This window comes from Xenopus laevis, chromosome 3L (genome assembly GCF_017654675.1).
Source record: "Xenopus laevis strain J_2021 chromosome 3L, Xenopus_laevis_v10.1, whole genome shotgun sequence".
NCBI lineage: Eukaryota > Metazoa > Chordata > Amphibia > Anura > Pipidae > Xenopus > Xenopus laevis.
This window is the reverse complement of record NC_054375.1, coordinates 122,532,258-122,553,903: the sequence shown is the minus strand read 5'-3', so window position 1 is coordinate 122,553,903 and position 21,646 is coordinate 122,532,258. Positions and strand designations below refer to the sequence as shown.

The following is a 21,646-nucleotide window of genomic DNA, read 5'->3' as shown; positions in this document are numbered from 1 at the left end:
ATAGCACCACAAGGCACACCCTTTCCATCACCCCACTGCAGGTCTCCCCCCCCCCCATTCTGGCACATAAACAAGATTTTGGCATGATGCAAAGCTTGCCTTAATAACAATGTTCACAAAATGGCTGCTGCCTGCTTGCTATGATTATGAATTCCATAAAATCTAATTTTAAATAATTTTTATAGTGTAAGTAAAGTTTATTTTGGTTGACTAACAACATAAAATAGGATTTGGAATTATTTCTTAAAGGAGAAGGAAAGGCTTGCATAGGCACCCTCAAGTAATTGTAGTTACTTACCTGAAACCTCGGGCCGGTGCTCCTATCAGCAGAAAACTGCACCAGCCCTGGGTTATAACAGTGAGCACCACGGAGCGATCGCCTTCCGTCCTCCTCCTTCACGTGGCTGCGCATATGCAGTAGAACGAAAAGCCAAACTTTAACGAAAAAGTCGCCTATTTCGTTCAACTGAGCATGCGTCTGCCCCGGGAAATTTGAAGACAGAAGAAGACGGAAGTGGATCACTCCATGGTGCTCACTGGTATAACCCCGGGCCTCTGTATTTTTGTGCAGATAGGAGCACCGGCCCAGGGTTTCAGGTAAGTAACTGCAATCACTTGGGGGTGACTAACATTTGGCACCCCCAAGTGCTGCAATGCTTTCCTTCTCCTTTAAGGTGACAAGGCCCCTTTAAAGGTGAGTGTAGTGTGGACATGGCTAAAAACCCTACTGAATTTTATTTTGGGAGAGGTAAAGACTCTGTTACCTGAGGGTAGTATTCTAAATATCACACTATATTCAAGTACCATCCTGAGGATATCGAGCTTTGGAGATGGCAATACCACAATTGCATTTTAATCTCAGTTTCTATTAACTGGCATTTCAACTGTACACTGTGGGAAGAATGTAAAAGGTCTGAACAGAAAGAAAATATAATATTGATAATTAATATCTACAATAAATCTGCTTTCTCATGTCTAAGATCTGTCACAAGCCGGATTTTAAAAATCCATATTGAAGAATAATAAAAGCAAACAATGAAACTCACAACACACAAAGAGGCAAACTGACCTAGCCTAACACTGGCCATTTCATATGATTATTCTATGAACTTCCCCTTTAAATGGTGCTGAAGTGCACAATTTCTCATTTTAGACTAAAATGTTCTGTGCAGAAATGTACGGTTTTCCCTCAGGGTGTTAAAGGGGTTGTTCACCTTCCAACACTGTTTTCAGTTCAACTGGTTTCAGATTATGCACCAGAAATAAAGACTTTTTCCAATTCCTTTATATTTTCTATGTGCGATTTTTTTTCCTAATATTGAAGTGTAAGTCTCATTTTTCACCCTCTGGGAGGGGATCGCTGACTCTCTAAACTGTTCTAAATTGATACATTGTTATCTTTGTCCCGCTGAGTAGAACCAGCCCAATACCCGAGAGTCAGGCGGGTTCAGGCCGACCTCGCACTCTTCTTAGCAGGTGGCGAACGAGTGCGGGTTGAGCTCTTCTCCTGCTCTCCCCGTCTGACACCGTCAAATGCTGGTTTCTGACTTCCGGGTTCTTCTTTTATAGACACTGTACCCTGCCCCTTTTGTGATCGTCATTGGCAGGGAGGATTTGGCGCAGGTCTATAAAAGGAACCCGGAAGTTCCGCTTGGGCGGGCGCTGGTGGAGGGAGGGCGGGCGCTTGCGGGTTGGGGAAATCCCGACCTGCACATCACTACATGCAGCTGTTAGAATTGACACAATAGTTGCTAATACTCCAGAGATGCTGCTGAGAAATGTATCAACTAAATGTTGCACAATTGTAACTGTTCAGAATCTGCACCTGAATCACTGAGCTGCCAGACTCAAACACCAGAGACAGGAACATTCAACTTTAAACTTAGATTTTGGAAAAAATAAAAAAATAAGTCTTTATTTTTGGGGAACAATCTGAAAACTAACTCAACTGGAAAAGCATTTGAAAGGTGAACAACCCCCTTTAAGAGATCTTCCGACCTGCCAGTGTGTTCTGGATAATCTCTTCTGCCTCCGGATATAAAATACATGGCCTTTATACGGTGATAGTAAATTAAAGCTGGATGGTGAATTTGTCTGCTTTATCGGTTCTAGGCCAGTCCCCACCCTGCAGCCCTCCAGATGTTGCTGAGCTGCCATTACAAGCCAGATGTTGTTGGAAGATGCTGGGAGTTGTCACTTTAGCCCCAGCTGGATGGCTGCCAGGTTGACATACTAAATCTTTGTTCACTTGTCACAGCAATGTGATTCATGTTAAAGAAATAGCACAACATTAAAACAGGTGCTTGTTATCTGTATCATTATGTTAATTGTACTACAGAAGACTTAACATATTTTATCTCAAATCACTGAATATCTCATAATTAAAGCAAAGGGATAAATCCAGGTCCTAGAGTCTGTATACAGTACCATGCCTCACAAACACAAACACAAATATGTGATTGGGATGCTCTACTAATCTAATAGAAACCAAGAAGTGAAAACAAGGCACAAGGTGATAGCAGAAGGAAAAGAGATAAGTGCAACACCCCATAAATAGAGAGCAGAAGAGAAAGCTGCAAATAGGGAAGACACCAGAAAATGGAAAGATCAATAAGAGAAAACATGGTTACCTACTTATGTTTGGTTGAACACAAGCTAAATGCTCAAATTATCCAGAAAGCTCAGAAATACAGCAATGTTTTTCCTCTATATAATTAAAACTTATAGAATGTCTTATTCTTAGCCACTTTTTAGTTGTAGTAGTTTCATTTTTTGGGTCAGATTCAATTCAGGGAGAAAAAGTTATCTCATGGTTTATCATGTGAAATCTCATGGAATTTATTTAATTCGTTTCTCCAAATTCATTTCCAGTTTTTTCCCATAGACTTCGATAGAGTTTTCACGCGATAAACTGTGAGCGTGTTTCTGAATTGAATTGCATCTCAAATGGAATCTCATCTGTGATTTTTAATGTGATAAAACCTTTCTCTCACTGAACTGAATCTGGCCCTTTAAGTGTTCTAATTTGTTTTCATTATTTGCCTTCCTGTTTTGCCTCTTTCTTAAAGGGATCCTGTCATCGGAAAACATGTTTTTTTCAAAACACATCAGTTAATAGTGCTACTCCAGCAGAATTCTGCGCTGAAATCCATTTCTCAAAAGAGCAAACAGATTTTTTTATATTCAATTTTGAAATCTGACATGGGGCTAGACATTTTGTCAGTTTCCCAGCTGCCCCAGTCATGTGACTTGTGCCTGCACTTTAGGAGAGAAATGCTTTCTGGCAGGCTGCTGTTTTTCCTTCTCAATGTAACTGAAGGAGTCTCAGTGGGACATGGGTTTTTACTATTGAGTGTTGTTCTTAGATCTGACAGCCGGGTGTTATCTTGTGTTAGGGAGCTGCTATCTGGTTACCTTCCCATTGTTCTGTAGTTAGGCTGCTGGGGGGGGGAAAGGGAGGGGTGAGATCTCTACAACTTGCAGTACAGCAGTAAAGAGTGATTGAAGTTTATCAGAGCACAAGTCACATGACTTGAGGCAGCTGGGAAATTGACAAAATGTCTAGCCCCATGTCAGATTTCAAAATTGAATATAAAAAAATCTGTTTGCTCTTTTGAGAAATGGATTTCAGTGCAGAATTCTGCTGGAGCAGCACTATTAACTGATTCATTTTGAAAATTTTTTTTTTCCCATGACAGTATCCCTTTAATGTCATTGGCCCCCACAGTCAAAAAACTATTGCTCTATCAGGCTACAATGTTATAGTTATTGTTTAACTGTATTACAGTTACGAGATTCGTTATCCGGAAACCCGTTATCCAGAAAGCTCTGAATCACGGAAAGGCTGCCTCCCATAGACTCCATTTTATCCAAGTAATCCAAATTTTTAAAAATGATTTCCTTTTTCTCTTTAATAATAAAACAGTTGCTTGTACTTGATCCAAGATATAAAGATTTAATTAATCCTTACTGGAAGCAAAAACAGCCTATTGGGTTTATTTCATGTTTACATGATTTTCTAGTATAATTAAGGTATGAAGATCCAAGTTACGGAAAGATCCGTTATCCAGAAAACCCCAGGTCCCAAGCATTCTGGATAACATGTCCCATACCTGTACTAGTTTTTCTATTCGGGCCCTCTCCACTATCTGGTCGCTAGGGTAACTTGGACCATAGCAACCAGATAGCTGCTTAAATGGGGAGCTGCAGAACAAAGACCTAAATAATCTCAAATACTAACATTTTAAAAACTCAAATCTCAATCTGAGCATTTTTTTTTAATAGATTAAGCCATGGTGCTCCAAATTACAGAAAGATCCTTTATCAGCAAAACCTCAGTTTTCAAAGCATTCTAGATAATAGTTCCCATTCCTGTACCCAGTTTTAAATGAGAACTGAGGGTTTTTTGCTATTGCTCTGAGTCAGAGCACAAGGCACTCACACAGGTGATGAGAGCTATAGTTCTGTATAGCGTGCCATAGGTTATCTACCCATATTAAGGGTTAGGCCACACTGGGCATGATCGACTGGCGACTAATCACTTCGTCTTTGCGTTGACCAATCTCCCCAAATGGCTAAAATGAAAAAAAACGCCGGCGCTAATCACATGCGGCGATTTGTTTTCCGAAGTGTCCTCGTGAGGCAACTTCGGGCGACTTCGGAAAACGAATCGCCGCATGTGATTAGTGCCAACGGTTTTTCATTTTAGCCGGCGCAGAGTCAGGGAAGGCGTTTGGGGAGATTGGTCGCCGCAAAGACGAGGCGATTAGTCGCCAGACGACCAAATCTCCCCAAAACGCCCAGTGTGGCCTTACCCTAACACTCTGCTGATATATTATCTGCTTCCATTCTGAATTCTCATTGAAATGGCTTCTCGGGTCAAAGGAGAGAGAAAACAAGGGCCTGTTTTAACCCAGGGGTTTGTGGGGTACCTTACCTCACTCTCACACAGCAACAGCTGAGTTTTTAGAAGCACAATGTGACGATCTTTCCAAAGTCCCAGCAACCCACTGCTTTTCTTCAGCCATCCAGCTTTATATGTCACCACCAGCCCAGGAATGTTGTCACCACTCTCCTTCTCACCCTAATGACAAAAATACAGGCAGAGAGATTAACAGCTCAGTCTGATGTACTGGATCACAACTAGACCTGACATTAGGTGGGTATAAGCTGGGCACTTGCCCCATGTGCTGCAAAGTAATGTTTATGTTCAAAGAGAACATTGCACCCCATGGATTTCTCTTTTTCTAAAAAATTCAATGATGAAATGGTGTTGGCCAGTCCATTCCAGATCCCATACAAGCACTGGAAACCAGCAGGTAGGAAAACATTTCCCTCTTGCTCAGCCAGCAAATATTACACATTATGTTATAACAGGCAAGCAAAACAGATAGGATTATGATAACACTTTTAAATAAGTAAATATTTGAGTTTTGTGTAATCGGTTATTGTTAAGAAATCTTTCCATCGCTACCATGTCTGTAAAGTATTTGAGAGTGGGATTGTTTCTGCTATGCAGCTTGTGTTTTGTGCACTTACAGATATAAACAGAGAAGTGATAGATTTGCAAGTAGTATAAAGGGAACCTAAACCCCAAAAGATTCATTGAGAGTGCTTCTCTGAGCACGTTTGCTTTTAATTGCTAATTTTCAATTCTATGGGTCTCCTAAGATATTTGCAGTTTTACGCTGCCAATATCAGCCTTTCGGCTCAGCAGCTGTCTCTGAAAGTCAGCAAACCTAGGGTTAAATTACTAGACAGGAAGTGTATAGACTGTTTGGGTCAATGACACTCTGACCTTCAAAGGGAGCTGTCATGCCGGAAGTCTGCTTTTAGCAATCTAAATTACTATATATCAGAAACAACTACAAATATTATAATTGTATAACCTAGGTGTATGATATACAGTACAGTTTGGGAATCCAACAAAGACCATTTGCAGCTTGTATCAGTGTATCACTGTCTACATTATACTAAAAAAGATAAATTAAAGGTGAACTACCTCTTTAACTGGAATTTAGTCTCTTCCTTAGACAGCACGGTTGCACTTTGGTTTTGAATTTGGTCTGCCTCAGGCATCAGCCACCCCCAAGCACTACTGATATAGATTAAATTACTATTGTAAGGGGACCCTAAAATATAGCTAACAGTTACTAACTAGATCTTAAATACATATTGCAACAGCAGTTACAGTTCTGCTATTACCATATAGTATGGCGATTATTTTAATACTATATGTGGGAGTCAGATTTTAATAAAATGATGCCATCCAAAGACATTGTTAGAGCTCTTAAACAGTTTGTGGGCCATAAAAAAATCTTTAGAAAGGCCACATCTGGCCTGTGAGCCCATAGATGGAGAAGCCTGGTTGTTAGCTTCGAGTTTATAATCGTAACATTGCTAAACCATTATACCTATAGCAAGGTAAAACCCTTATGTTGGTCCTATCTGCCACAGGTGAGTGCAACAAATTGCCATTACTTTTATGAATATGGGGTGCCAGTTACCTTTAAAGGGGTTGTTCACCTTCCAAACACTTTTTCAGTTCAGTTGTTTTCAGATTGTTCTCCAGAAATAAAGACTTTTTCAATTACTTTCCATTTCCCTCCCCCCCAAAATCTAAGTTAAGGGTCTGGCCACATGAGCAGACTCGGGGCGATTAGTCGCCCCAACGACAAATCTCCTCGTCTCGGGACGACAATCTTCCCAAACACGCGGCGCTTCGTTTTCCGAAGTCGCCCGAAGTTTCCTCGTGAGGCAACTTCGGGCGACTTCGGAAAACAAAGCGTTGCGTGTGCCTTCCCCCAGTCGTTTTTCATTTTAGCCGGCGGAGGGCAGGGGGAAGGCAGTTCGGGGATATTGTAGCCCTGAAGAAGAGATTTGTCGCTGGGGCAACTAATCTCCCCGAATCTGCTCTTGTGGCCTGACCCTTAAAGTTTAATGTTTGTGTCTCTGGTGTTTGACGGCAGCTCAGTAATTCAGGTGCGGATTCTAAACTGTTACAATTTTGCAACATATAGTTGATACATTTCTCAGCGGCATCTCTGGAGTATTAGCAACTATTGTATCAATTCTAACAGCTGCCTGTAATGAAACTCAGGGACAAAGATAAGAAATGTATCAACTACATGTATCAATTTAGAACAGTTTAGAGAGTCTGCGACCCCCCCCCACAGAGCTGCTTTAGAAAGGTAAAAAATTAGACTTTACACTTCAATATTAGAAAAACAGTCATACATAGAAAATAGAAAGTAATTGGAAAAAGTCTGGTGAACTATCTGAAACCAACTGAACTGAAAAAAGTGTTGGAAGGCAAACGATCCCTTAAACAATTTGATGTACGTTTTTGGTACGCCTTTACCATTTTTTGACACCACAATGAAAAGCAAAAGTTTGTTCTCCTTCCATTTAATACAGAGCTACTGGCATTCAGCAGAACTCCAGTGCTCTCTCCAGTGCTGTAGCCTGGACACAAATGTTTAGTGAACGAGCTCTTTAGTGCTCTAGGACCTCTATAAACAATCCCTTTTTTATTCAGTTTCTTGCCATAAAATTTTTTTTTGGTGTAGGGTGGAGTAAAAAACCTGAAGCCGGAATTCAGAAGTTTGCTATTAGCTGATTTTCTGCCTTAAACAAATATTTTACTCCACTTTTGAGCTATTTCCACTTTTGTGAATTCTCCGAAGTGTCTCAGAAGTCTCAGAAGTGCTATGATGCAACAGAGCATCTAGTAGTATGTAAATAAAAAGATTAGCTAGAGAATATTTGTGAGCGGGTCATATGGAGCATGGGGAGGAGCACTGGCAGTTAAATGTCCCCTAATTTACTCCAGATACAGCACAAAGAAGGGTTAAATTTAACGGAAAGCAGGAGGGGTATAAGGAGTTGCTATAAGTCTAGCTACATTGTACAGGCATTTCACTTTCACTGTATTTGCTGCTTCAAGATCTGAGTGAAACCCGTCATTCACAATGTACATGTCGATTGCAGTGCAGCAGTGAACGGGTTAAAATGTTACGTTCCACTTCAAGGGCAGAGATGGAAACTTTTAATCAGCTACAAAACATTTATGATTACAGAGCTCAAATCTTGGCAACCCAGGAAAACCTACAACAGCTTGACACACAGCTGCTGGTGCATTAACCCCTCCCGCACAGAGACCTCCTAATTGTAAAGAAATTGCATTTTGGGGGCTCCTAGAGTGAGTAGTGCATTTGTTATAGTCAAGCCCACAACTGAGAGCTAGCTATCGCTATAGTTATCTTCTTAGCTTTTTTTGTTGCTGAACTATAATGCTGGAAGTTGTAGTTCAGCAGCATCAGGAGAGCCACAGGTTAAAGAGAACTGATTTACAATAACAATATCAAAGATAACAGAAACCTACAGCTGGGTTAAATTCTAATAAAGTACAGCAGATAAGGTACTGCCTACATTGAATATCTTATGAGAATTAAACACCCTTATTGCTGGAGCATTGTAAGATGCATTGCAGGCCTGTGAGGCAATGAAAAGGTTAACTTTACCCCTTTCCCCCCACCCCACACTACTTCTATCATGCGAATCTAAGCATCCAGGTACCAGAACGTTAGATGTGAAGGTTGGCTGGTATGTAACTTACATCTTCCATGGTCAGCCTGTGTCCGGGATACGCTGTCCCTGCCCAGAGCCTTCTTTACAGGAAGGGAAGCCAGATGTCCTCCTCCATGCACCCCCTTCCCTGCACACCCCACCCACCCACCCACACTGGACCTTGGGCCCTGACAGGCTCGGCAAGAGGAACCTTCCAAGCTCAGCTCTCCTCCCTCTGCTTTATTCCTCTTTCTCTGCTGCAAGCAAACCTATACTGAAAAAGTTATGTTTCCGGTGGTTAAGCTGGGGTTGACTCAGTGAACTGAAAGTGCATTGCAATATACTACTTTGGTGCTCTGAAAAAAAACCATATAGTAACTTTAGCAGTGCATAGCATGTATTACTCTGGTGTAAAGCCTAACTGTAATAGAGCACTGCTGTATATACTACTACCCCTTTGCAAAGCCGTATACTAACTGTAACAGAGCATTGCTGTATAAACTGCTCTTTTGCAAAGCCGTATCCCAACTGTAACAGAGCATTGCTGTATATTAGGGATGAACCGAATCCAGGATTCGGTTCGGGATTCGGCCAGGATTCGGCCTTTTTCAGCAGGATTCAGATTCAGCAGAATCCTTCTTCCCGGCCGAACCGAATCCGAATCCTAATTTGCATATGCAAAACTAGGTAAAAGTAAAAAATTTTTCCCCTTCCCACCCCTAATTTGCATATGCAAATTAGGATTCGGTTTGGTATTCGGCCAAATCTTTTGCAAAGGATTCGGGGTTCGGGCGAATACAAAATAGTGGATTCGGTGCATCCCTACTGTATATACTGCTCCTTTGCAAAGCCGTATCCCAAGTGTAACAGAGCATTGCTGTATATACTGCTCCTTTGCAAAGCCGTATCCCAACTGTAACAGAGCATTGCTGTATATATTGCTCCTTTGCAAAGCTGTATCCTAACTGTAACAGAGCATTGCCGTATATACTGCCCCTTTTGCAAAGCCGTATCCTAACTGTAACAGAGCATTGCCGTATATACTGCATGTGAACACAAGATTTGCCGCTGTCATTTTACATTGCTTCAGGCGGGAGTCACTCTAAGAAAAAGCACGTAAATATTTTATGCCATTTTTACATGTTGAAGCCTGGCAATGTGAGATGTATTATCTTTAACAAACAAGGGAAAGTTGTGCTCACCACTATTTTTTAAAACCATTAGGCGGGGGTGCAATGAGGGTGTGACCACAAAATACATATAGTCAACTACAAGAGTCCTCTGCACTCAACCCATTATCAATATATTTAAGACAGTGACATTTTGTGCATACTGCTACTGAAAAATGCCTTACCCTTTAAACAAAACAGGGATTGTTTGTCCATATATTGCAATATATTTAAGCTGGCCAACTACGTCAAAGTCATCCTATATCTGGCCATGGATATGGGATGACTTTGACGTAGTTGGCCAGCTTAAATATATTGCAATATATGGACAAACAATCCCTGTGTTGTTTAAAGGGTAAGGCATTTTTTAGTAGCAGTATGCACAAAATGTCGCTGTCTTAAATATATTGATAATGGGTGCAGAGGACCTCTTGTAGTTGATATATTATCTTGCCATTTACACAGCATAGTAAATATGCCACTAATAGTACAGAACAATATTGTTCTCCAGTGCAAAGCCCTCCCTGTAACAGTGCAAAACAATAAACTGCCCAGGTACAAAGCCATCTTCTACTGGTAATAGCACAGAGCAAAATACTGCTCCAGTTCAAATCCACGTTCTGACTAATACAGTGCCCTGCAATACTGCTCCAGTACAAATCCATGTCCTCACTATAACAGTACAGAACAATATAATGCTTCAATGCAAAGCCTTCCCCTCAATGTAACAGAACAATGTGCAGAATAATATGTTGCCCAAGTACATAGCCATCCTCTAACTGTACTACCACTGAGCAATATATTTCCGCAGTGGAAAGCTACAACCTTACTCTTACATTGTATTGCAGTTGACTGCTCTGGATCAAAGCTTTCTACTGAATGTAACAGTGCAGAGCAAGCTCAAGTACAAAGTATAAAACACCACTGCAAAGTTCTCAAATCTCTGATTCAATCCACCAATGCAGCAAAAGTGAAGTCTGATGAATTCTGGCAAATGCCATAGTGGTGGCTGTAAGATGCCGTAGAGACTGACTATTTATTGTACTGGCGGAGGATTGTTTGGGCCTCTGTGTACTTGAAATTATATTTATATCTCAGTCCAGACTTTAGTGGCCAGGGTTCCCTAGAATTTCCAGTAATATAATTTCATTGCCCTCTACCACTAATAGAATATAGAGAGAGATAGAAATTGAATTACTCCACTGCTTGTTTTCTCTAGTTCCTGTTCTCTTAATTTAAAATCAAAACAAAGCAGTAGACCACTGAGAATCCCTTTATATAAAGAAACCCCTCCTCCCCTATTAACAAGGCTATATGATGCATCTTGCCCCAGCACACATTCGTTTATTTGGGGTACGGTCTGATTAGAAATGATGGATTATTCCCTGTTGATGTCTTAAATTGTTTAGGGGAAGATGAGCCATGGTGTTCCTATGAAATTGTCAAACAGCAGAATGTTATTCACTCAAGGGGCTGCACTTCTGTGAAGCCGTGAGTGTAGCAGAAATTAAGGTATCTTAGGCAGAATTTCCCATTAATAATTAAAATTGATAGTTAATACATACTGGGCATTACTCAAGTTGAGAACCTTGCTTCAGGTGGCACCAGAGGCAGTAAAGAGCTTTCTACTGGTACTTTTAAGAACCAAACTTTAAAAGAACATTAACATCAAAAAATGAAAATGGTTTAAATGAATGACAATATAGTGTACTGTTGCCCTGCACTGGTAAAACTGGTGTGTTTGCAATGGGCAGCCATTTAAGCACAGGATGCACAGTAGATAACAGATACATTCTGAAGAATCCCATTGTATACTACAGAGCTTATCTGTTATCAGCTGTGTATCCTGTGCCTTTTCTCCTTTTACCAGCTTTGAATGGCTGCCCCCATGGCTACACAGCCGCTTTTTATATCAACTATAATAGTCTACCTGAAGCAAACACATCAGTTTTACCAGTGCAAGGCAACACTACATTATATTTACATTACTTTAAAACACTTTCATTTTTTGGTGTTACTGTTCCTTTAAGGTCCTTTATTTACTAGGGTGGAATAGCAGCACCATGTCCCAAGAATACCCTAATAAAGTGTGCTTGGTTAGGTATTCAACCTTTTTTTATGTATGATAATGCATCTCCATTTAAAATGTGTTCTCATAGGCTTGTTTAAGCTCTAGTTCCATTAGGCCAAAAAAAACCATTTGACAAAGTTCTATAGACGGAACTCACATTAACGCATTTGATCTGTGACTCAGTCCACCATAATTAATCACATATTTTTCCATTACAATAATTATTTGCAGCTTCTTTTGGCCCATCGTGACTTAAAGAGGCACTATCTTACAAATGCACTGAAACCACGTATAGGATTTAATAAATAAGATCATGAAATGAAACTTGAAAATTATATTTTAAATGTATGCTAGCACCTGCTTTTCTTTAATGCTGTACTTCCCTTTAGATAGGGAATGATGTATTAGAGTGGCATAAGACTATAAGAAGCTCCATGGTTTTCACAGGGAGGATGGAGATACCTCCCCCCCTCTGGGCCCTGCTAGGGTTCCATTTATATGCTGTGTCTGGTTCCTGTAGGGAGGAGTTGTGCAGGAAGTGAAGGTGGCCCCGCCCCTGTGAGCTGTGCAGGAGGGAAGGCCTGCAGGCAGACAGATGTGTAGGAAAGGTAGGTGGAATTTTTTGGCCATGCCCATTTTATGACCACACTCCCTTATTACCATGTCCATTTTATAAAAGTTGGAGTTTTAGTGCAATGTTTTATGTGTTATAACAGTTTGGCTAATAAAACTGGATTGCCCTTTAAGCTTCTAGTCTCAGTTCTCCCAAGAGATTGGCTTATCTTAAATAGTTACAATTGTTTCTTTGCTTATATTAAATTGTTAGAAAAGTATCTAAGAGCAGCTGCTGACTATTCTAGGCTCTCTGCCAAAAAACAATCTTCTTTGTATTATGTTTCAGAACATTTGTATATTTTTCTGGTGTCAGTGCAGGAGATCAAAGAGAAACTCTGGACATCTCAGTAACAAACCTGCGACTGCGGGCTGAACTGTTAAAATCTGGACTGTCCCACAGAAAATGGAACAGTTGGGAGGTTTGCATTGGGTGCCAAAGAAAAATGAGGACCTAGTGTTTTTTCGGGGCATGGAAACCAAAAAGAAGTTCTTTTCAGGAGTCTGAAGAATCTGCCTCTTAAAGGAGAATGCAACCGTTTACCAAAAAAACCCTACCCCCCACCCCACGTAGACCCCCCCCAGCCTAGCTGCCCCTCCCCCGGGGAAATGCCCCTAACTTTATACTTACCCCTCAGTGCAGATTCAGGCATCGGAGTTCACTGCAGCCATCTTCCGTGTCTTCATAAGCTGAGTGGGAGACCATCGAAGCGGCGTATGCACATGTACCAGTTTGCGACAACTGCACATGCGCTGAAATAGACGGAAATTGCAGCAGAGCCTGAAGAAGACACGAAGACCTGGAAGGTGGCTGCGGTGAACTCTGATGCCTGAATCTGCACCGAGGGGTAAGTATAAAGTTAGGGTCATTTCCCCGGGGGCAGCTATACTGGGGGGAGAGGAGAGAGGGGAGTCTATGTCGGGTGGGGGTTAGGGGATTTTTTTGGTAAACTGTTGAATTCTCCTTTAATTCAGCATTCCTGAGCCAGTCAGAGATCCAGCATGCTGTATTCCTATTCAATCAGTCACAAAAAATGGAGCGCTCACCTCCCAAACAAACACTGTTGATGTGTCAGGTGCTGAACTAGAAGACCCAATCCTGTCCCTGGGTCGCATCAATACATGGAAAAAATCAGCAGCACACTGTTAAATTTGCAAAAGTGCTCAAATGCAGAATTTGAGCACTTTTGCAAATTTAACAGTGTGCTGCTGATTTTTTCCATGTATTCCTATTCAATGGCTTGTGATTGCAATGCAAGGAAACTCCCATAATTATTTTACCATAGATTGTCCCAGTCCCAGAGATGCCAACCTGGAGGTATTATTTTCCATGTGAGTCTCTGCCATGCCCTAACCACACCCACAACACCCCAACCAACACCTCCCCAACACCTCCCCAACACCTCCCCAAGCCCTCTGGATTGTGGGCCCAGTCAACAAGCGGAAAGGAACCCTGGAGCTCACGTGATTGTACATCTCTCCCAAACTTTGCATGGTGCCTTTCTCCAGACCAAAACAGGATCCACACAAGCCCAGTTCCCTTTGAAACCCATGATTCATACTTTATTTGGAGTCCCTGGATTACCCTCCTCCCACCACCAATTGTAAATCAAGCTCTATTAACAGCTGGGGGCACAGGTTGTACATCTCTGATGTATTAATTTCTTCCCTATGACAGAGAGCTGTGGTTTACCTTGTAGGTGGCATTGAGTTTGGGTGTGGGCATTTGCCATTCCTGTGTTTTTTTGTCCTGACATCTGTTACTATGCTGTGGCTTTTAGGAGCCCTCCCAATGTTACATACATTGCACAGGCCTATGATCATACATCCTATTGCGTGCTATGACCCTCGGGATGTTACTGAACTCCAGTCCCAACCTCTTCATGTGATGGGCAGTGCACTAAGTGGCATATTTATCATGCTGTTTAAACCATTGGAGAAAAATGTCACCAGTGATGTTGCCCATAGCAACCAATCAGCAATTAAATTTCAAGAGTCACCCACAAGTTAGAGAACAGAAAAAGGTCTTATGGGTTGCTGTGGGCAACATCACCAGTGATGTTTTTCTCCAACGATTTACACAGCATGATAAATAGGCCCCTTAGTGTAGAAACAAGAGGGTGGCAAATGCCCATTGGTATTTGTCAGTCATTAAGATGCAGTGGAGTAATTAGATATCATGGGGCCCCTAACCCTCCTGGGCCCTCCCTGCAGCTGCCGGCTCTGCTTCCTCTGTAGTTATGCCCTTGATTTGAGAATGTATTCTGTACTACTCCCAAAAACCAATTTGTGTTACCTGTCTGATCTTGCTTTGCATTGTGTTGTTTGACTTTGCACATTATGGCATAGATCAAGGAATACACAACGCTGACAGTCATTCAGGTACTTTACAGGCAGCCGATCGTTTTTACAGTCTAGGGCAGGTAAGTGGTTAATCAGTGTCTCATCAGGCTACTTTATGGTTTAAATCCTTTTGTTAACTCTGGAACAGCTTTGGTGTTATTGTGAAAGCTAAACTATACATTTCTGCTGGGTGCCTGGGCAAACCAGTATGAGAGGCTGACTTCTGAAAGCTGCTTAAAAATACCTTCCGTCCCCCCTCTTCCTTTGTCCTCTGGCATGTATGCCTATTGAAATATCATCCAGTATTGTCTAGGTAATTAACCTAAACTGTCATACGTGCTTAACCAATCCTTTATGATTTCAGATGTTGCATACACTGGAGCCGATTAATAAGTATAATAGTGCCCTCTTGTGGTCAATACATTATAACTATAATTGCAGTGCTGAACAGAGAGATGTTTAATCATTTATATTTTTATCTATTAATCTTATGGCCGATTGCATCATTTCTCTCTTTAATGATTGGAAATTTCAATGGAGCAGGCACTTAGAATAAAGGCAATATTCCACCAGGTTGTTCAAGCAGAGTAAAAAAGATTGATTGTGTCCATAGCCTTACGCGTTTCGTGTTACACGAAACGCGTAAGGCTGTGGACACAATAAATCTTTATAACTCTGCTTGAACAACCTGGTGGAAGATTGCCTTTATTCTGAGTGCCTGCTCCATTGAAATTTTCGGTTTATCCGCTCCGCGTGCTGAGGGTTCAGGGCGGTGCACCTGGGCCACTTCCTTAATGTGGTGAGTGACCACTATACTTTTGTTGAGGACCCCTATTCAAGTTTATCATCTCTTTAATGATCACCTGACTGGTGAAATGCTTCAATGCAAATTCTGCATAATGACCCAAGTCCGCCATAAGGATTGTACTGCAAATTCAGTGTTAGGCATGGTGGGTGAGTATGAACAAATAATGTTTTAGGTTTTCCATTTCATACAGGCTTCCATACAGACTTTCATGGCACGACAAATCAGATTCATGTACAGTAGAACAATCCATGATGGCATATTGGGGTAAATATACTAAGCAGCGAAAATTCGCCAGCGACGGCTTCGCAGCCATCACAACACTTCGCCAGGCGAAAATTCGCTCAGACAACGATAATTTACTAAAATGCAGTGCACTTCACCTGGTATGAGCTGGCGAAGGCAAGTTTGGCGAAAGAGGTAACGTTCGGTAAAATCCGCATCTTAGTGAAATTGCAGAGTAACGTCCATTCACCAGAGTGAAAATTCGCCTGGCGATAGAGTGTAAATCACCGCTAGCGTCTATCTCCTTTGCTAGCAAAGTGATGCCTTCGGCGAAGTCCCTGAAAACGGTAACACTGTAGAAGATTAGTCATTTAGTCACTTCGCCCCAAATCTGCCCCTTAGATGGCACAGGGATAGAGTCACACTAGCAGTGTACAGGAGGCCATTTTCACTCAGGTTTTATTGACTTTTCATGTGATACAGTAATGGCTATCTATGTATGTGACTGTAGGGGACCCAAGGGGTTAATTCCCCTACTGGTTCAAGATGTCCTTGTAGCTGTGACCTATAGCCCTGGAGAAGGAAGGTGTTTTTCATAGGCTCACAGTGTATAGTGAGTTTGTCCTGCCCTTATGTTACAGGGAAAGAGCACATGGGAGTATTAGGCCTCATTAAGAAGCTTTGTGCCCTAATGGAATTAAAACCCTTCAGTGAAGTTGGGGAAAGTGTAGACAGTGCATATCAGATTCTATAATAGCACCCTTTTAGGAGTGGTAATATAGGGTGGCTAAAAAGTACCCTGATGATCAGTAACTGAGGGTAGGGAAGTAGGGGCTTGAAAGAGTTCGTCTAGGCCCTCTCCTTGCTCTGGGGTTATTGGCCAGCGAGTCTCTAGGGAAGTGACGTCAGGGAAGGTTAAAAAAGGGGACAGGAAATTTCCCACAGTTCATTTTAGTTTAGACAGCACAGGAAAGCACCCACCCTCCCTCTCTAAGTTTAGGTGGACCATACTGAGGTGTGGCGGGTCAGTTGAGTTCAGACACAACAGGTTGGTTAGGAGTGGAGTTGCACGGTCAATGGGTTACTGACAAGCCTGGCACCTCAGGGTAAGTAAACACCCTAGTAAGGGAATCGATTGGCGGACGAAGCGGGGGTCAGGCTAATGTGGCAGCTGACATCGCTAATTGTGTTGTGCACTTATGAATTTCTTATGGCTCATGGTTGTTAAGGAGTTAATAAATTGTTATACAAACATTCATGTTATATTGTGCTATTAGTAATATTCTAATGGTTGTTCATGGTACGTTTAAATGAAAACTTTATTCTAATAAAAAAGGTTCTGCGACCTTTTTATCCCCAAAACTTGTTGTCTGGTATTTACTGGGAGCAGTTAAGTGGTGGGTGGGGTATTTGGTATGGGCTGGGCAGGTGACGACGATGCCTCTGTCAAGAGCAGTTTCTGCTCTACCAAAGAAGAATAACGACTCTGTGAATTCTGTGTGTAATCCCTTGAGGCAGCCTGGAACACTGGGAGACAATATCTAATGTGGGTAACTCTCCCCTTTCCTTCATGAGCATGTATGCACAAACTTCCCTCATAGTGTATGGAACACTGGGGATTGGCACATGGGAAATTTAAAAATCAAATTTCCTGCATGTCCCCAGTGATTAGGACCCAATTCAGATGCAGCTGGGTAACATGTCGCCCCTAATATCCTGCTGCCCTACGTCTTAGCCTTTGTGGCCTTCCCAAAATAGGGTCGTATAAAGGGACATGTTTCTAGGGAGAGCGAGAGTCCAAACCAGGGACAGGAAATTAAGGGCATAGCATAATATCTACAAAATCCAAGTATGGGAAGAGTCCATCAAATAGTAAAATAGTATCCAAAATATTTATAATAATTATTAAAATAGTTATAATAAATATTAAAATATTTATTTCATAGCATAATAGCATCTGTTTTACTGCCTTGGATTTAATACACAGTTTACTGTAAGTGGCAGATTTATCAAGGGTTGAAGTGAATTTGAGGGAATTTTCGAAGTAAAAAAATTCGAAATTCAAAGTAATTTTTTGGATACTTCGACCATCAAATAGGATACTACGACTTCGAATTTACTTCGATTCAAAGTAAAAATCGTTTGAATATTCGACCATTCGATAATCTAGGTACTGTCTATTTAAAAAAACTTTGACTTCAATACTTTGCCAAAATAAACCTGCCAAAGTGCTATGTAAGCCTATGGGGACCTGCTACAACTAAGTCTTCACACATTGAAGTAAAATCGTTCGATCGTACGCTGGAACAGGAATCATTGCCAGTGAAATAGGCAGTAATCAGATTTCACATTTGACAGAAAAACAAAGGAAACTTCACTTTAACTTTTAACATCCCCAATATCACATTTTTTTTTCTGTTATTTGCAGAATCGGGAGATGGAGGGGAGGGTAACAGAGTGTGGAATGAAATTAGGCTTTTCATCCTGCAGTTTGCCTTGGGTGATGTTAATTTGATGAAAAATATTTTCATATGTAAATTTGATTAAATTATCACCTCAGCACTAGAGTTATGGTGTTATTGTCTCTATCCCTTCTCTCCAAGGGACTTCTGTCTAAGCTCCTGATGAATATCACAGAGAGAGTGCAAAAAAAGTCACCATACTGTCTTCTCTCCTCCAACGATAACCTCCAGAATGCCACAGCAAGCCTAAGTCGATCGGATTCGCTTATACATTTTAAAGTATATTTCTAACATGCACAAGTAAATGAGAAGAAGGGAAAAGCAAATAGCATGGGTGGGTGGAAAGTCATTGGAGAGAAGCTGTACTATCTGCACGTAGAAGATAATGATATGAATGTGTATAGAGGCAATCCAAATAATACATGAATTAAGATTGTATAATCAGTGGTGTAACTAGATATTACTGGGCCCCCTAGCAAATTATTTTTCAAACCCCCAAAATATCTAAATATCTGACATATTTTACCAATATTTATTGGAATGTTATATAAATTAGAGCCTCATGGGGCCCCTATACCTCCTGGGCCCCTCTGCAGCAACAGGGTCTGCTCCCTCTGTAGTTATGCCCCTGTTGTATGTGTTGCCAGCCTTTAGATTTTAAAGGAAACTATTGCTGTTATAAAAAAAAAATCCTACAAGAACAGAGTAGTTCTAACTACTAATGCTCGCTTTCAGCGCTGGCTGCTTCAAAGTGAAAACGCTGGCTTTAAGGTCAATTCAGCTTTATTGTGTCGCACAGTACGGAATCATCGTCACAGCGGATGTGCACTGTGCGACACAATAAAGCTGAATTGATATTAAAGCCAGTGTTTTCTCTTTGGAGCGGCCAGCGTTGAAAGCGAGCATTAGTTGTACCAGATTGGAGTGAACGGGAGGAAAACCCCGACCGCGAGAGCAACGCTGCATGCCAGGGTGAGCTCCACCATAGCAACTTTTACTGCGTTACTAAGATCAGAGTAGTCAAAATTTGCTCATGAATTTTCATCACCAGCCACTATTAAAAAGAATTGAAACACACCCAAAATCTTCCAAAAAAAGGCAGAGCTGTGATTTTAATTGGGGAGTGGCCTGCATGGAACAGGTATGACTTAGGCACCCCTAATTTAAGAAAACAAGCGATTCTTTGCTTGTGCTCCTCTTCAGAAACGGCGGCAGGGCGACGATCCATCATGCGGCGCTCGATTTCTCCTCCCTGGCTATCTCCTACAGAAGGCAGGGAGGAGAAATCGAGCTCCGCACGATGGATCGTCGCCGTTTCTGAAGAGGAGCGCAAGCAAAGAATTGGTAAGTAATTTCTTAATAAAAGCTTTGCAAATTAAAAGTGAAAACTGTCTTGGTGTTTTATTTTGTTAAAAAGAAATAATTTTTATGTTACTGGTCCTTTAACTTTCCTCTATAGCCAAAAAGAACCCCCCCTTCCCCAGCCGCTCTCTTACATGGCTTGCTGGGAAGCAGAGAGCATTGGCTAGGGATGGATAGTAGGGGGAAGTGGGCGGGAGCAGAAAGTGGGCCCCAATAAAGATTTTTTTTGCAGGGGTGCCTGGCGCACTTTAGTTACACCACTAAACTATCTCCAAATATTGTCTAAGACACACAGTTACTTTGATAAATACTGATGGAGCTTAAAATAAGAATATGGCTTATATTATATACTAACGTTATGGAATCAGCACGCAGGTTTAGGAAGCATGTCATGGCCTTGGGCTGGTACATATGTGGTACAGAAGATCAATGGTGTAGCATTCCTAGCCTACTTTTCACTGAAGCTTCATCCTCTTTTAAACAATATTTTGCATAAAAGAATGTTTTTAATAAGATATACAATCCTTAGTGTATTTCATTTTAGTAACAAACACCATAAACAGAGCCCCATCTCTCAAGCTAAGAAGTGCCAACAGCACTTGTGTTCTCAGAATATCCTCACAGGTATTCTATATACAGTGGGGGAGCCGATTCCATTTATTACTCCACTGCCAAAAGGCTGTATTATGCTAATAAACTGAAAGTAATATTTGCAAGGAAAAAAAGCCAATATACTGTATTTTAGTTCATTATGCCAGAGAAGTGACCACTAGAGAATGCAATTTAACCTCGCTACTGTTCATGAATGTCATTCATTTTTTCGAGTTGCCTGCCTAATTCTCTTGAATAGAATATGTGCTAAATTCCCAGAGCTCTGCCCTCTTCCTATGTCCTTGCTCGTTTACTTAATTAAGTCTCTGTACAAAGCAATTAGAGTGTGCAAGTGAGAGCTGTATAAAGGGGGCAGATTGACAGCAAGACCAGTAATGTCAGCAATCAAACACTAGGTCAGCTACTAACCTAACAATAATGAGATAATAAAGGGGATTTATTAATGCCATAAACAATTAAAACAAATGAAAATAAGTGTAGGAATGCAGAGCTGCCAATACATTTTAACTGCAAACAGAACTGGCCCACATTAAATCCTCAGACAATGTGAGCGCAGCACAAGTTACAAATCACAGCCCTGTACAAAACATCTACCATAGGCAGGCTGTATATAAGGGATTCATCCAAACCTAAATTGCATATTCAAATTAGGATAAGCAAGGTTTAAAAAGAACTGCAATATTTTTGATTTCCTTGTTTATGTGACTAAAAGTCACATGATTTTAAGGGTTTGGATTGGGTTCGACAGGTACTTTAAATTATATATATGGGGCTTGATTCTGTTGACCCACACACTAGGGGACTTCTAAGGGGACACTCACATATAGTCCACAACCCACCTCTTATAAATACAGCTCTGCCGAAAGTAGGCACCCATCTATTGCACTGTGCACTCTGCCCCACAATTAGTAAATTAGACATATTAATTTTCATTTTAAGCAAAAACTGTTGAGCAGTAATCATTAAGAGCAAAAGAAAATACCTAATGCTTATGGCTTTTAAACACAGATCCACAGGGTTACAGTATTGAAACCACATATTACAATAAACCCCTTTTGAGTGGGTAAGTGTAAGTGCAGCTGCCAGTAGCAACCTAATCAACAACTTTTGAACAGTCTACTAAATTTTAACAAAGACCTGATTGGTTGCTATTGTGAACAGCACTTGTGTATGTTAGCACCTAATCCACTATTTTGGGATTCAAGAATCCTGAAAAATTCAGGCAAATCCAACCCCTAGTTTTCATATGCAAATTAGGGCTAGGAAGGATCAAATAACTTTCTTGTTTATATGACGAGTAGTCACATGACTTTAACAAATTGGTGCAGCTACGTACTTGGGGGCAGATTTACTTAAGGGAGAAGTGAGTAATGCTGGCGACGATTCACCAGCGTTACCGCTTTCAGGCACTTTGCCG

At 41.2% G+C, this 21,646-nt stretch overlaps 1 protein-coding gene and 1 long non-coding RNA gene across 2 annotated transcripts in view; one reads left to right on the top strand and one right to left on the bottom strand.

Moving 5' to 3' along the window:
• The window catches only part of plekho2.L (pleckstrin homology domain containing O2 L homeolog), a 30,232-nt gene extending 21,498 nt beyond the window's left edge, over nucleotides 1–8,734 (bottom strand). Inside the window, exons 1-2 of the mRNA XM_018253276.2 lie at nucleotides 8,618–8,734; nucleotides 4,937–5,083 (exon numbers count right to left, since the gene is read on the bottom strand). Of these exons, the coding sequence (XP_018108765.1) occupies nucleotides 4,937–5,083; nucleotides 8,618–8,626 (156 nt within the window). The 5' untranslated portion in view covers nucleotides 8,627–8,734. The remainder of the gene's footprint in view (nucleotides 1–4,936; nucleotides 5,084–8,617) is intronic.
• Nucleotides 5,132–21,646, top strand: part of LOC121401571 — a 56,831-nt gene continuing 40,316 nt past the window's right edge. Inside the window, exon 1 of the long non-coding RNA XR_005966370.1 lies at nucleotides 5,132–5,318. This is a non-coding gene — a long non-coding RNA (uncharacterized LOC121401571). The remainder of the gene's footprint in view (nucleotides 5,319–21,646) is intronic.